Raw genomic sequence first — 16,428 nt, forward strand, 5'->3', positions numbered from 1 at the left:
AATTTAACAACAAAAGAAATAGCTACAAAGTCGTAAGTAAATAATTTTACATCATACAACATTATCCAGCAATAACATGCCACTGACGGAATGTAATAACTTGCCTCATATGATGGGTGTTTTTTTCTAAGATATTTATTTATTAGAAATGGAATTGAATTCTATAATTAGAACACGATGTTGTACTATATTATGAACAAATATTAAGTGACAAAATAATCTTACCTTATGTTTTTGCGTTGTAACGAAAAACGGGTTTTAAAATCGTACGCCCTAAATTAACCACCAATATATTTTAGCAGAGCGATTTCAGAAAAATACATTTTCTGCATCGCAAAGCGACTAACATACAATACGTATGCAACTTCAGTGACCAACTTTAAGTTCGCTGCATGCAGGTCGACATAAGTAATATCTTACGACTCACGTATGTGTATATATTTTTTAATTATTCGCGTACTACAATTGCATTTGGCTGACGCTTCTTCGTCGTTTCAGAATATCGTCTTCGACATTCCATAGTTGACATTTTGATTGCCTACATAATTTTTAGTCCCGGGTTTTGAGTCACGACCCTGCCCATCGTAATGCACAATAACCGAGGTTGAAAGTAATGCAAATTTGTGCATATATTGCATATTTTTACGACCTAAATAGAAACGTGTGTATGGTTGTTCATAGTGTTTCGTCCAACCTCTTATAATGCAGATGACTTTACTCTGAACCATTACCTACATAATTATAATATTCTTGTACACTTAAGCAATGTCGTTACTCATGTTATTTTATAGCTAAGCCAACCTTTAGTATCTAGTCAATGACTCAAGTCTGTCATAATATTTAATAACTAATAACCAATGAGTAATAATTCGCATTTGAAAATGTAAATTTAATTTCCGATAAATGCGCAACGACCACAACGGGTTTTGTGGATTTTAAATTAAACTATAATCACTATGTCTACCCAACATAGTATTTGTATTTTGTTTTTACATTTGTCTATTTGACATTGAAATTTTCATTTGAATATTAATTGTATATCGATTTGAATATTTGTAAAAAATCCTAAAACTTATAAGCTTATTTCGGAACAATAACGCAATCATTTTTAAGATATTCTTTAAGGTTCATACACCATAACCGTAAATTCGATTCGTGATTTTATTATGCCCACAATTACGTAAATAAGAGTAGGATGGGTATATTGCAAATTTTTTTACTATGTATGTAAAATAAAAATAAAGGTTCAAAGTGAACGTATTTAATCCCTCTGGGACCAATAGTGTTGGGACTTCTGGAACGGTCAATCAATACGGTTATCATCATTCAGAGTATGGTTTGTTTGATATGTCCAGAAAAAAACATCAAGAAAAAAAAATGTAAGGTAAAATCACGTAAAATATTACCGAGTCAATTTATTCAGATTTTTGTCATATCGTTATTGTATATTTAAACCCACACTTAGCAAAATACTCGTATTTATTATTTTTGATACTGTTACAGTAGGTAGAAAATCAAATACTCAATACTAGATAATGCTAGAGACCATAATATATTATTATCTATTATTATTATAGGTATTCAGCATGATGTAATGACAATAAAAATTAAATCATAAAATATTTATTACATATTATACCAATAAGTAATCAATGGTTATATAATATTATTCCAATTTAAGTGGGATATGTAGGTACAACCTATAAAAGTGTTTGATTATAAAACAATGATTTTTGAAGTTCATAAAAATAACCTAATGAATGTTTGGCAAACGAAAATATCCAAACAACATATTTTTTAATTTAATAATCAAAGGAACAGACTTCAACATTTATACACCACATCCATGAAAAAACAATTAATTTATAAACCAGAAATTAATATTATTATGTTGCAACTATATAATGCATTTTAAGGAACATATTTTTTAAATTGAAAAGGATTTCTAAAAAATATTAACTACAAAATGAAACTTAATATGCATTTTGAATACAACTTGATTCATTCTGAAACGAATACATTTTTTGATACATTTAGAACCTAAAATATAAAACACGTAAACAAATAAATTCTATATTTTTTCCTTCTAATAATCGTGTTTCCTAATAATAAAGGCTGTGAATTTAATGCACTAAAGAACCTTAAAAAATATAATATAAAATGCCAAAAATTATAGTATAAAAATCAATTAAATTGGTTTTTAATTTAATTTTTACATTAATATTAATATTAGGTAGGTACAGGATATTATACATTGGTACATTACATGCATAAAAAAGTGTTTATTAAATAAAAAAAATAAAAATACAAATGTTGATTGAATTTGAATTTTCTATATTTAATGCTATTCACCTGAAACATTTTTTAAAAACATTAGAAATAAATAACAAATGCATTAAATGCATAAAATGCACTTTCCTACAAATGCACAGCCCTACTAATAATATAAATTTGTGTAAGAATCATACAACTGTAAAACTATGACTCTAGTTGAGAGTAAATTGTACTTTAGTTTCAATTGCATATTGAAATATGATAGAAAAATGTGTTTCTCCTTTTGTACAAAATCATTAAATTATATTTCATGATAATCTATACCAAAGGTTATGAACTATATTGATTTTTTTTTTAACAACTCGACAATATTGTTAATGTACTTTTCAACTTTTCATTAAACCCTATAAATGGCTAATGTTTTCCTTGCAAATAATATACATATATGAAACTATTATTTTTAGTTTGGTTCTCTGTGATTAGAAAAGTTTTAGATCCCAGTGATTTTGTTTTATTGAATAGGAATTAAGACTAATAATATATATTACAAGTATGCTACTATTTTTCATTTTTACTGTTTGAAAATTAAAAGAACACAATTCAAGAAAATGATATTTAATCAAAAATGTTGGTTGATTATGAAAGCAACTTAACAGTGTCAAAACATATTATTTTATCTAATTTCTGATTTAAAATTAATTACATAATATATTGTATTATATACATTTTTGTCTAGGTATAGTTTTACTATTTACAAGTCATACACCCTGACGTATGTTATAGAACTTATTTCGTTTTTTACTTCAACCTAATCAAACATAAGACCAAATCCTCATAACCGATTCCCGATAACTGAAGTGTAGTTACTGAAATCGCAAAAATATAATGGATTATTATTATTATCATCACCTCGTTTGATGATTTGATGTACCATACACGTTATATCGAAACACGTCATCCATTCAACACCCCGACGAGTGGGTGAAAAAAGTATCACAAAATAATATTTCCCCGGCGAGAATTGTATTTATTTGATTATTTGGTTATGCTCAATCGCTTGTGCACAATATGGTGAAACTATACAACTGCGGTTGTGGTTTGCCATTCATAGTCCGCAGACAATCTACAACAGACTGCGGTCGTTTGATTATTTTGATGTTAATACTCCAATCGATTGTAACTGAGAACATTTAACTAATCATTTTCCGTTTTTGATTTCAGGTGGACGTCAATCGTCGTCTGTGTAACGCTGTGTGGGTTCGGTGCTTCTACCGACGAATTTTCGGACGGAAAATTTGAACCAGGTATGTATACGCCCTGAGAGCTCTCTCCCCCTCCAAAAAAAAAAAAAACAAAATCGAATAAACAAATAAATGGAAACAACTACACGGGATTACAAGCAACGATAAATGGCTCATCGTGTTCGCTTATACCTCGTAATAGTCGTACAAAAAATACAGCTACAACAATGCCGCTCAGCTGACGAGCATCGGATCGACAACGTCATAATCGGTCGACAACGTGGTCGTTAATACCCACAGGCTATAACAGTATGATATTATTATTGTGTACATTTGTTACGTGCCACGAAAACTGCTGCACAGTGCGCCCCCGTCGTCATGGCGACCGCGCCACGTGCCATTATGTGCAACTGTGTATGCCGCGGATACAACATTATGATAATATTGTTATTACCTACTACGTTATTGTACTCGACAGAAACGCGTATATTATACTTGCCGGCTGGCTTTCGCAATTATCGTATTAATATTACGACCGTATTGAAATAATACTCTGTCGAATATTATGCAGTTCCTGCACCCCGAGTCGTCGCACTGTCTGCCTGAATACGCATAGGTACGGGTAAACAATATAATATTATACGCGCGTGCGCAATCATTCAAAGCCCGTTTAATTTAGTGTCGGTCGCCCTGCAGTTGGCAAACGTTCAACTAACCCTCTGCCGCGAACACCTATTATTATTATTATTATTATTATTATTATTATTATTATTATTATTATTGTTGATATGCGCGTGCATTGAGCCGGTTCCAAGGAAAATCCGCGTCGTGCATTTGAACTTTCATGCAGTGGTGTGGGTTTATTTATATTGTACAGATTCGCTCCCGCGGATTGCCATGCGGTAGGTTATATGTGGTGTACCGTAGGGTGACCGACCGTATTAAGAAAATAAAAAAAAGGGACATTTGTTACTTCCCCCCCCAAAGAAAAACCCTTCCATGCATTCACGCGTATGCACACAACCGTAGAGAGTAAAAATACAAATCCGAGTCATGATATCACAAACAATATTATTTTCTTATTACTCGACCATTTTTGAACAAATAACCTGAATAATAAAAGTGTCTAAATGTTTAGGAATATTTTTTCTCTTGGGCATCTTCAGTATTATTTTTAAAAATTAGGAAAAATATCCATAGGTCCGCGTCAATTTCAAAATAAAAAAACGACTCTACAGAAAGGAATTCACTGATCGACTGCCGACATTGAACAGTGTAAACCAAAAACTATTACCGAATATTACGCCTATTATGAACTACAAAATTATAAATAATATTTTAATATCGCATAAATATTTTAAGCTCGTAGAACGATGACATATTATGCGATTCGCTTATACAATAATATTATGTTATCGCTAATTTTACTGTTCGTCGGCATTGGGACTCGACATTCGTTCCACGAAAAGTGTTATCTGTTATTTATACATTTGGTTTCTAATTTTAAACATGTACCTATACGAGCAAAAATGTTTTATATCTGTTTCATAAATCGACATTTTTTTCACAAACATAATATAATAGTATGAAAATAACGGGATTAAAACGGGACCATCTACTAAATTCGGAATGAAAAGCGTCCCGTTCGAAGTTTGTTGGGACAACTGGACATGATGACCAAAAGCGAGACAATCTCGTTATAAACGGGTCGTCTGGCATTATACATTATTATATTATAATAATTAAATTAGCGCGAAATGTGATTGACAAGAGATGTATTTTTATTCAATCCACTGCACGATCTGTAGATAAAGCCACCGATGATCTTGACAAAAGTGTGCAACGAGCGACTACCACCTTAGTACAGTCGGATTTGGTTAACTTGGATTTGTAGGGACCAGCCAAACATTTTGAGTTATCCATCGGATAATAGACAAATAGAACATTTCAGGGATCGGAAAAAGTTCGAGGAATTTTGAGTTCATAAAGTTAGAATATCATGCTGCAATTATTACATTTTTTCGAAAATATCGTTGTCCAAATACGTATCCAACGCCTATTGTGCGAGATGGAAAGTCGAAACCATATACATAATAGGGAATTAGTATATGGAAACTATAATTTCAATGGGCCTTATTGTTTTGTAAACGGATACAATTCGCATTGTTGTGCGCGGTAATTAAAAGTTAAGTCGATAGCATCGTAATTTATTGTAATGCGCAGTGACGAATTCAGAATACGCAAAGATATTATAATTTATGAAACATTGCCGCAGGGTTTTTCATAGTACATTTTCTGTTTATTTAGCAAATATCACGGGAAACCAAGTACGTGCGTTTTAAAATCAACAAACGATTCCGTTTACATCCGAATTGGTTTGAATAATACCGCGCTGCACTCGTTTAGAGCACACGATTATATTATATTATAATACATAATATAGGTATGTTCTCTGAAGATTACACAAGCTCCGATTTTCAAGACTACCACTCTCGGTATGGCAGTCACGTGCACTTGGCTCTATCCTTCTCTTTTTATGCAATATACAGAGTGATTCTCTATGCACGCTCATACCTATATTTTCCTTTAATAATTATAAGTTTATTTAAATTCTGGTTTTTGGAACATTTAGGTAGGTGCCTACCTGTAACCTATATTTAGTTTTAAGCCTATATTTTCAAATACTTAGATTTTTATACCGTTTTAGGAGTGTCCCGGGGTGACAAAAATACTCCTTTTTTTTCAAATGAGCGCCAATATTTTCAAGGTGAATTGATAAGCAGACGATTTTTTAGAAATTATTGAGGTATCAGCTAAATCAAAATTTAAACGCGTATTACTTAGGTTCTTAAAATATTTAAAATAATAATACTTCCACAAATTTTTTTATCGTACTCGGGAGGCTCGATTCTATATTAGACTATAAAAAATCAAGTGAGCTAAATGAGTAAGGTCAAACCATCAGTAGCTTTTGGACTATTCGTTTGACACCGGACGCATCTTCGTAATGTTAAATGTTATGGGCTCGCAGCTTGCGTTTCCAGGATAGATACATTAGTTTGGGTGCTAACCTCCCCCCTCGACAGTATAATCCAAATGCATGTATTGTAATATGCTAATTTTCGTTATTTTTCATATTTTACAGTAATATATTTTGTTTAAACAAATATTCAAAAGTTAAATGCATTTTATAATTTATTAATGTGGACCGTTTAGCTCCATGATTGATGTGTGAACAGATGACTTTAAATCAAATCTGTATTTAAATATTAAATCAAAACACCACCCTTTACAAAAATTCTGCCTACGTGCCTGTGTGGCTGTGTGCCTGTGATGTGTTCTGAAGCACGCGTGGCCGAATAACGGCTATAATAATAATAATACACGTCTGTCATTATTTTCTCGAAACCGTCCGTTTTGAGCGGTATAGTGTACGGCAAAGGTCTGTGGTTTTAGAAAGCCCGGCCGGCACACGGGTCGGATCCCACAGGAGAGCATCGTTAAGTGGATAATACCCGTAATTATTACGCCTCCGTTTACGTTACTGCCGAGGGTTGAGTTTGAATGATAATAATAATTATAAAATAAAAAAAAAACTCTCCTTAAGTATAATATAATAGGAGGGTTTTTATCCGAGGCGCTTCCGGCACCGGTGCATACCATTACTTTGGCGCAACTTTTAAACCCTTTGTGTTTTAGTGCTGAGCACGTTGACGCAAATCACAGCGGACGTGCTCTGATCCGCTGGGGTTGTAGCTATACGTATATATATATATATATAATTTTTTTTTTCGGTTCATAGAAGGTCCCGACGAATCCCTTAAAATGGGACCATGTCGAAATCCTATTAATATTTTTAACGCGTTTCAACGGAACGACCGAAATTGATTAGCAATTAAACCGATCGTTAAACAATTTATTAAATAGCGGTACAAGCCAATTATTATACAAACGTACGGCGATCGAGTACAATCTCATTTGTGCGATCATTCGAAATGTGTCTGGTCAGTGATCGTGTACAATGAATACGTTGCGATAAAGCCACATACAAACGAATTAAAATGCAATTACAATTAAATAGTTATATGCAACGTCCGTAAAAATTGTATTATGGTTTTATTCTGCACGATTTAATTATTATACATTTTATAGTACTTTCATCGAATGACATCGTTTTTATTGTGTAACACCAAGGTTCTGCAGTGTTATATTATTATATTTTAGCAACATAAATCGTTATTTAGTTTTTTTTACATTCATTGATTTAATAAAACTGAGTATTCCGAAGAAGTATCTAATTTAAATAATTATTTATTTATTAAAAAAAATCCATGGCAAATTCCTTCGATAATAATAGTAAAGTTATACAAATCACGAAAAAAATAATATATCATATTGTAACATGGCGTTCCGTGTATGCAATAATGATACACGTTAGTTGAAAATTCAAAAAAGTGTTTGGTGTGCAATATTAAGTATAATAATTCAAGTAGTATTGTTGCTTAGTTACGTTAGGATTATTACATATATTTTTTAAGTTGCGGATGGATATAATTTAAGAAAAAACTAGAATCCAAAAAATATAGTATAATATAAAAATACATCATTCAAAGAAAAAAACACACTGATCTATAAATTTGTCAACTAGGCTCTTCATGCTTTCACGGTAAAATATTACTATCAACATTTTCCTCATATACTTAGTACCTCAAACTCGTGTAGAGATATTATTATATTTGCTTTGTAAGTTGTAAATCGTTTATCTTCAATACTAAATTAAAAGAAAACCCCTTCGAAATATGTCTTTACGCAGAACATTGGTTTTTATTCAACTGAAACTCCTCTACAGATGATACAACTGTAATAAAATGATGTACACGACACAACATTTAAAGAGGTACCAACCAAATGTGCAAAATAATTTTATTTTTCTCAAATCTAATTAATTATTGTTTGTGTTGATCATGGACTAAGACCTTATAATACCTTATATATTTTAGTCTGTATAGTGTTGATCCAATATAACGTACTTAAATAATTGTTTAAGTGATTTAATGAGACAATTACATCAACGTTTAATTATAAAATGGTATTATTACTATTACCAGAGCCAGCAGCGAAGTGAGTCACTATAATAAATACTTATATTACTCATATTTTATAGTGAAATTTAAGTGTATAACTATTAGTTAAGTTAAGTATATTCTCTTGTAGACTGTAATATTTTTGCATATAAAATATTTGTCATTTGGATCATTTACGGCTATAAGTTTAATTTAACACTGATCAATGTTTAAAAAATAATTATATTCAAAGGAATATGCGCATCCGTTGACTCTTCGGCTAACAAATTCTGACTGCATCATCATTATTCGGTGATGTACATAAGTATCCAAAAAATAAACATCAATATTCGTAATACTCAATAAACTAGAGTGATGTGCGTAAAAAACGCTGAGTTGCTAATTTCTAAAGGCCATAACTTCAAAGCTAAGGCTGATAGACAAATTCTGATTGCACCATTGCACTTAAAATTTAAATAGTTAATACAAGATAGTTCCAAAAAAAAAAATCGAAAAATTTGCGTGGGGTGGTAAAATGCACTTGTTCCAATACAATAAATGGAATAAATTAAAAGAATTAAATAAATGTATCATTGTTTTGTATTGCAAACTCGACTCTGAATCGGTCAGTCCACCTTGCTGCGAGATTATTCATTTTCGAAAAACTCTAATATCATTAAAAAGAAAGGTATATAAAAACAATTTTCACGTCATCCACGAGTACTTGCACAAAGGTACTAAGTACACAGTCTTTTAAAAAATTAAACCTCGATATTTAAAATACCGTATGACTGTGTGTTATTATGCTTGTTCTTAATGATCAACTATTACAATATTGAAATAAATGACTTCTACTTACTTAAATTATCTTTATTTTAAACACAAATTTCTATAAATTATAATTTAATTTAATGTATTTAATAATTATCTATTTGAAAGGATTTCTAGTATAGTAGTCGGATTATAGTGATCTGAAGACTTAGTCATAATTGTATTTTTATTTGAAAATGGTTGTTTTAAAACATTAAAATAGTATTAAGGATAATATATTATAAAAAAATCTTCAAACAAAATATAAAACGTTAATCAAATTGTATTGTTTTTGTTTGATGCTCAATTAATTTCTGTTTAGTAGATAGGGGGCACGTAAATGAAATTTACAAGTCGCTGTAAAAATTAAAACAATATTATTAGTAACTCATAAAAATGGGATGAATACAAATTATTCGCACACATAAAAACAACCTAAATTAAACACTTATTTAATTATTTAATTTACATTATTATTTTTTACATACATTAAAAATTTCTCGCAGAAGAGACCGCAATTGTAGCCTGTTAATTAGGTTTAAAATTATGTTAATGTGTTTTTTTTTTGTGTACGTCTGTGTGTATGAAATATGATTGTCGAGGGTTTTTTTTTTTAGCGAATCGCAAAGAGAAACGAGTATAAAAGTGCATACTAAGTTACAATGAATTTCACAGTTTTCATCGAGTCCGTCGCGCCATAACTCAAGATTGTGATAGAAAAAAAAAAAAGAAGAAAAGTTATTTATCCGTGCGTATTTTTCAAAACTTCTCGCCGATTCTTTTTATATTTTTTTCTTTCCATTTTTCTGGTACATTTTATCTCGAAAAAGAGTTTCGACCAACAAAACTACTGATTTACGAGCCCCACCACCGCGGTCGTCTCTGTGGTATGTATACGCACGATATTATATACATACTGCGAGGGCGACTAAAACGACAGCGACCACGACGATGAATAGAACGCAACACTACGTTTTCTCGGAGGTTTTTTTTTTTTCACACAATATTCTTCGGTGTCGTTTTCGGCGGCGGACCGCAACTGTAAAATAAATGGAAACCGAATAATAACTCGGTCGTCGCCGTCGTAATGTTTAACGGTCCCGACTGACGAGAGAATTACGGTTAACCGCCGTGCGCGAACGGTGTGTTACCGCGAATACGTTACCGCCATCTCTTGGTAACCGACACGTGTCGGCGCGTGCCATAACCGCGTGATAGATGGCGAGCGACGAGGTTGTCGCGAAATATCTTTGTCGTGTTTTCCGTTCGCGTTTCTCGACGTCCACGAGACTCATTACTATATCGCTGTCGTCATTATTATCGTTGTTGTTTTATGCTCGCCGCCCTCTCGCCGCCGACCGGGAGTTGTCGAATTGCCCTGACGGCTCGAGTTTTTTTTTTTTCCGTTGCGCCGTTTCATTTCCTGCAAGAGCATTTCGGGAAACGCTCAAATCCGACCGGAAGATCGTTTGATAAATTGCGTCAACAACGGATGCGTCTCCCGCTCGCCGGTACCCCATCGCCCCCCCCCCCGGTCACTTTATCTTTTGTCTGGAATTTAATTATTTTCCACGGTCATCGTAAGCCCGCGCCGCGGCCGCGCTTCCGCCGTGCACCTGTTATGAGTGTGGCGTGTGCATACGCGATACGCGTACGTTTTTCCCGTTCGACTTAAAGCGTCGAGAGACATCGATCCCCCGTCCAGATTTACGGGATACCGGACAAATGAACCAGCACGACGTGTACAGGTCACTCTTACCTCCCCCCTCCCCCCACCATCACCCTGCCCTCTGAAACACCCCGTCCGTCTACACACTTTTGACTATTTATCGTACATGTACGTATATAATATATATATATATAAAAAACATTTTTTTCTCTCCCTGTTCCCGACGGCTTTTCGACCGGAAAATTGATGACCGACACATAGATTGGTATCTCGGGCGGCGGCGGCGGCGGCGGCAAAAATTGATAATCCCGTAAATAAATCGGCGTCGTTTCTCGGGCGATTTATTTTCGACGCCGGGACTTGGGTTTTTAACGACGCTCCGCCACGCTAATAAGTATTCGGTTTTTAACGATTCCTCTGCAGCACTAGCGTCGCCGTGACGCGATAAAATATACAATATTATTATATACTCTGTCACCGTTATCCAGACAGTGGATTTCCCCCCCCCCCCATTCACCAGTTACTAACCTACCTACCGTCCTCTGCCCGCTCATCGTCGTCGCCCGGTGGTTTTTCCGCAGCGGAAACTTTCGTGTCCACCACAGACTCACCGAGCGCACGTTATCCGCCCGCGGAATTACGAGCGGAATAACGATTGAACACGCGCAGACCGTGTCACTGAACCGCAAACGCACTGCTATACTGCGATGTTATTATAAAATAAGTACGACGTACGTGTGTTTCAGCTACTGTCAGAGATTTAAAAATATTGTTTAATATTTATTTCGGTTCTCTTGTGTGCCTAGTAACGGAGATGCACTCGGCAGGAAAGTAAAACAAAACAGCTAAAGAACTCTCTTATTATTATTATCGTTTAACACTCCTCTTCAACTACACGACCGCGTTCAACTGTTAGGTACACAACTCTAGAGAGAACGAATGAAATATTCTGTAATCGCTCATTCTGATTACGCACGATAAATATAATTATTATTGTCAAGTATGTATGTATAGGTACGTATCATAAAACGTCCTGTCATAAAAGGAGTACCTATGTACATTATATTATTGTGTTCATGATCGCATTTATATTTAGTATTTTTATGAAACATATTATTTTAAAATTGTGAACATTGTTTGAGGAATTAAATTCGTCAGTATTATTATTATTATTATTGATGTAACGGTTTTTATTCTTTGAAGTTATTATACGTTTTCACCCACTTCAAGATAATATCGATCTGTAAAATGAATACTCTTGTCACGTCATTATGAGAAGCATTTTGTTTGTTTGTAGTATAATAATATTATATTAATACGTTTTGTCAAAAATTATTGAATCAAAGAAAAAAATTAGGAGGAAAAAGTATTATATGTTATTAGAAGCCCACCGGTTCTTCATTGGTAAACAAGATCTGCTCGTTTACGAAATTGGGAGATCATATTATTATTTAAGAAACCACAATATTAAATTCTCATAAATATGGTATACCTCCTATACTATATAATAATTATTAGTGGCTTGGCGTACTATAAGACAACAATGATTAGAATAACAAATCGATCATTTTGAATTCGAAATAGGCACCAGTTTTGAACAATATTCTTTTCATAACGATATCTGAACGCATGGAAAATAAAGTAATGGTATGTAATGGAACGCTGACGTCTAGCCAGTTTGATGTAGTTTGGCTCTTTTTAACTCTTTTCAACTCCAATACACTGAGCAAGAAGACGTCGACATTTCAGTCTTATTTATTATGCACCCTTCGTACAAATTTGTTTATAAATTAAATATGAAAATCTGGTAATGTAGTAATGGTATTTATTTTAATTTTCGTTATTATCATTTTATTTTATCTCTGTTATAATTTTTATTAAGTAAAATCATTTTTTCTTTTTTTAATTACCCCTTCATTTAAGAGTGTTGATATTGACTTGATGATGTTCCGGTAACTATTGATTTCCTGAACGTTTACGTTTTTTATTTTTATTTTTACAATTAAAAACATTTTTATGTCTATCTTTTACTTCAGCTTATCGTACTCGACATACTCTTGGAATTAAGTTTATTACCATTCCCCTAACCAAGTATAATATTTCATAATCTGTTATCAATTATTTTTTTAAAACTACTGAAATAAAATAACATTCTTAGGAAATAGTAGTTTTTAATTATATCTCAAAATGTTTGAAACTAAACAAAAAATTGCCGATAAAAACTATATCTACAATCACTAAGTATTAATAATTTATTATTTTATGTGTTATATCAATGGTTGAGCAACAAGCTTATCATGAAATTCTAGCAGTGGCGTAGCCAGGATTTTTTTTCAGGGGGGGGGCTGATTAATTTTTTACACAGCGGTGGTTTAGTTTTTGATCGAATACCATAGACCATTAAAATAATTTTTAAATTTTATTAACATTTCGGAGGGGGGGGCTGCAGCCCCCTTAGCCTCCCCCTGGCTACGCTACTGAATTCTAGCTGTATGAATTAAAAGTTTTGACACAAAAAAGAGAGGCTCATATATTTTGTCCTCTAAAGACGTCCATCTTAATTCTTAAAGTATAAACACTAAATCAAAATGTGCTTATGGTAGGTACTTCTTTATTTATTTATTTTACGTAATTCCATTTTTGTTTAGTTTTATTTATTTAACTTTTATAAAATGTGTGATTTTGTTTATAAATTATTACAAGCCTTTGTAAGTTTTGATAAACCCTGAATCAAAATGATTTGTGGTTTATTATTATTATTTTTTTTTTGGTCTAACGGACATTGGTCTTTCTAGTTGCAATGTATGAAGTACGATGAAGTACTTCATGGGTAAAATATAATGAAAATACTGTTTCGTATACAGTTGATTGAATCTTTGGCCCTACATAGCATCTGGCACTATTAATTGGGGTCAAAATAGATTTTTTAGCTTTGAAAGTTCTATGTTTCTTAGGAATTCCAAGTCTCCCCTTGAATATGGACTTGCTATTAAGTTTCAGGTCCCAAATACCTTCTAGAAGAAAGGTTTAATAGTTTTGGAACACGCTTTATTTGGGAACTATTTAATGGCCTGATAGATTCTACTCGTCTTCTAGAACGACTTAGTATTCAGATATCTTATAACAACTGCAGGTAACATGACACTTTCTATATTCCATCAGGTAAGTCTAACTACCCTAGAAATTCATTCTTGACCATAATAATGTGAAATTGCAATGCTTCTCTTTGGTACGTAGGATAATATTGTTTCTGTATTGTTTCATTATATAATTGTTAATATTACACATTTAAAGTCGTCGGAAGTGTACTGTGTTCAAATAAAATAAATAAATAAAAACTATTGTATTGTCATAAAAGACAACTTTGATATTTTATAAATTACACATAAATTCGTTTAAACTATTTCAAATTAAATCATGATTGTCGAAATTAAAAAAAAATACTAACATGTGTTGTAAATTAAAATCACCATTAAATCATATTCTTTAATAATCTGAAGGTCCTCAAATATTATAAGTTTTAAATTTAAATTACAGACAGGCAGTTGTAAAATGCACATACCGATGTATGTAATAAATCCAATGAAAGTATTATACTTATAATATGTTTGTAGCGAACATATTATAAATGGAAGTATAAAATAGTTATTCAGGTAGCGTTGCTCATTGTGATGATACAGTAAAAGTGCAATTTTATAATACATTTATAACAGAAGTATTAGTAGTATAAAATGTATAAACATTTTATTATTATGTCTGTTTAGAGTAATAACCCCGCTACCATCTGAAAAGCTTTAAAACTTGGAGTTTAGAGTTTACAGTCTGTCTTCATAAAATACAATTTTGAAGATGGCTGTTTTTTTATATTTTATATTATAATGCGATGCAAAGAACTATCTTCAGTAGTAGGCTAAAAAGTACTTATACTTAAAAATTAAAATTATTTATTATGTGAAATAATTAATTTTAAAGTCAATTAATGACGAGATTTTTTTTATAGACAATATTATATTTTAATTCTATCCAATAATTACAAGAAAATGATGACAATAATTTTTGTTGGGGTTTTTAATTAATAATAAATTACAAATGAGTAGAAATAAACTAGTATAAAATTAAATAAATAATAAACCCGTGTAATGATTTTACTAATAGTTACTAGTTGGTAATGCTTAATAATGTAATGGAATATTATTTTAATACATTGTTATTAAGTCAATCGTTCTTCAAAATTGTTTTATTCTAGGAACGACATCTGTAAAAAAGACGATGCTAACTTTTATTTTTAGTAGTAATAAAGTTAATGAGCTCAACACCGTTGATACATTTTAGAACAATGTAAATAGAATAGATTATCCCAAGCCAATCGGTAATATTTTCGTGTGCTTGCGAATGCGCCTATAGGATTTTACTTAATATATTATTTATCAATAATAATATAAATGCTTAATGAGAAATAACAAGGAGAAGTGTTTTTTTTTAAACTCGTTTATAGATTGTATTGATTTTACCAATAAATACATGTTGTAAATAAATTACGCATCTTGAAGATAGAAAAAACTCTCCGTAAATTGCTTATTTTTTAATATGTCTTATTTATTAATATCGTATGATCATGTTTATTTAGTCCAATAAATAAGTCTCAATTATTAACACTTTTTCTATGTTGTAATTAGCTATTTCTATAATTATACTGATTTGTACAAAAAAAAAATATTTAAACATTTCTTTAACCAATATGGTAATATGGACGTATGGTGATATTTTATCTTTGGAACCTTTTTTCTGTAGTTGTTTTAATGTGTTTTTCAAAAAAAAAAAAAATATAAACTGAGGCAAATATTTATACTGCAACACTTTTTTTAAACAAACTCAATTCGTTTATTGGTTTTTATATTATTTATGACAATATAGTTATTACATGTATTACGATTTTAATTTAATATTCTGAAGTGGAAAGTTTTTCATAAAATATCAATGTCAACATTATCAATACTAATTTCTATCATTCAATGAATAAGGTATATAAAAATATAACCTTATCGTTTACGATAAACTAAAAATAAAACAATTTATTTTTATCATAAAAACGTATATATTAATAATATATAAATTTATTAGGAAAAAAATTAAAATAATAAATAATCGTATACAACCCTGGCAGCTATGTGAACGTCAATATTTTCTCTGTTCAGAATACTGACCATATTTAAAAAAATTAATTATTGCTATTCCTTAAAGTTTAAGGTTACAATTTCGATTTGGTTCATTTTTCATAAACGATTGTGTAATATTCATAATAAAATGTGCCACTTCTTATGAACGAAAATAAGAAAGTAATCGCATGATTTGGTCAATATCGTAATAAATT

General features: G+C 31.5%; 1 protein-coding gene across 2 annotated transcripts in view; it reads left to right on the plus strand.

Moving 5' to 3' along the window:
* LOC111034025 (collagen alpha-1(XVIII) chain) overlaps positions 1–16,428 on the plus strand; it is a 246,854-nt gene that overhangs the window by 22,936 nt on the left and 207,490 nt on the right. For both annotated transcript variants that reach the window (XM_022315042.1, XM_022315043.1), the window contains exon 2: positions 3,496–3,578. In XM_022315042.1, coding sequence (XP_022170734.1) covers positions 3,496–3,578 — 83 coding nt within the window. The remainder of the gene's footprint in view (positions 1–3,495; positions 3,579–16,428) is intronic.

Source organism: Myzus persicae, unplaced genomic scaffold, assembly GCF_001856785.1.
Source record: "Myzus persicae strain clone G006 unplaced genomic scaffold, MPER_G0061.0, whole genome shotgun sequence".
Classification (NCBI taxonomy): Eukaryota; Metazoa; Arthropoda; class Insecta; order Hemiptera; family Aphididae; genus Myzus; species Myzus persicae.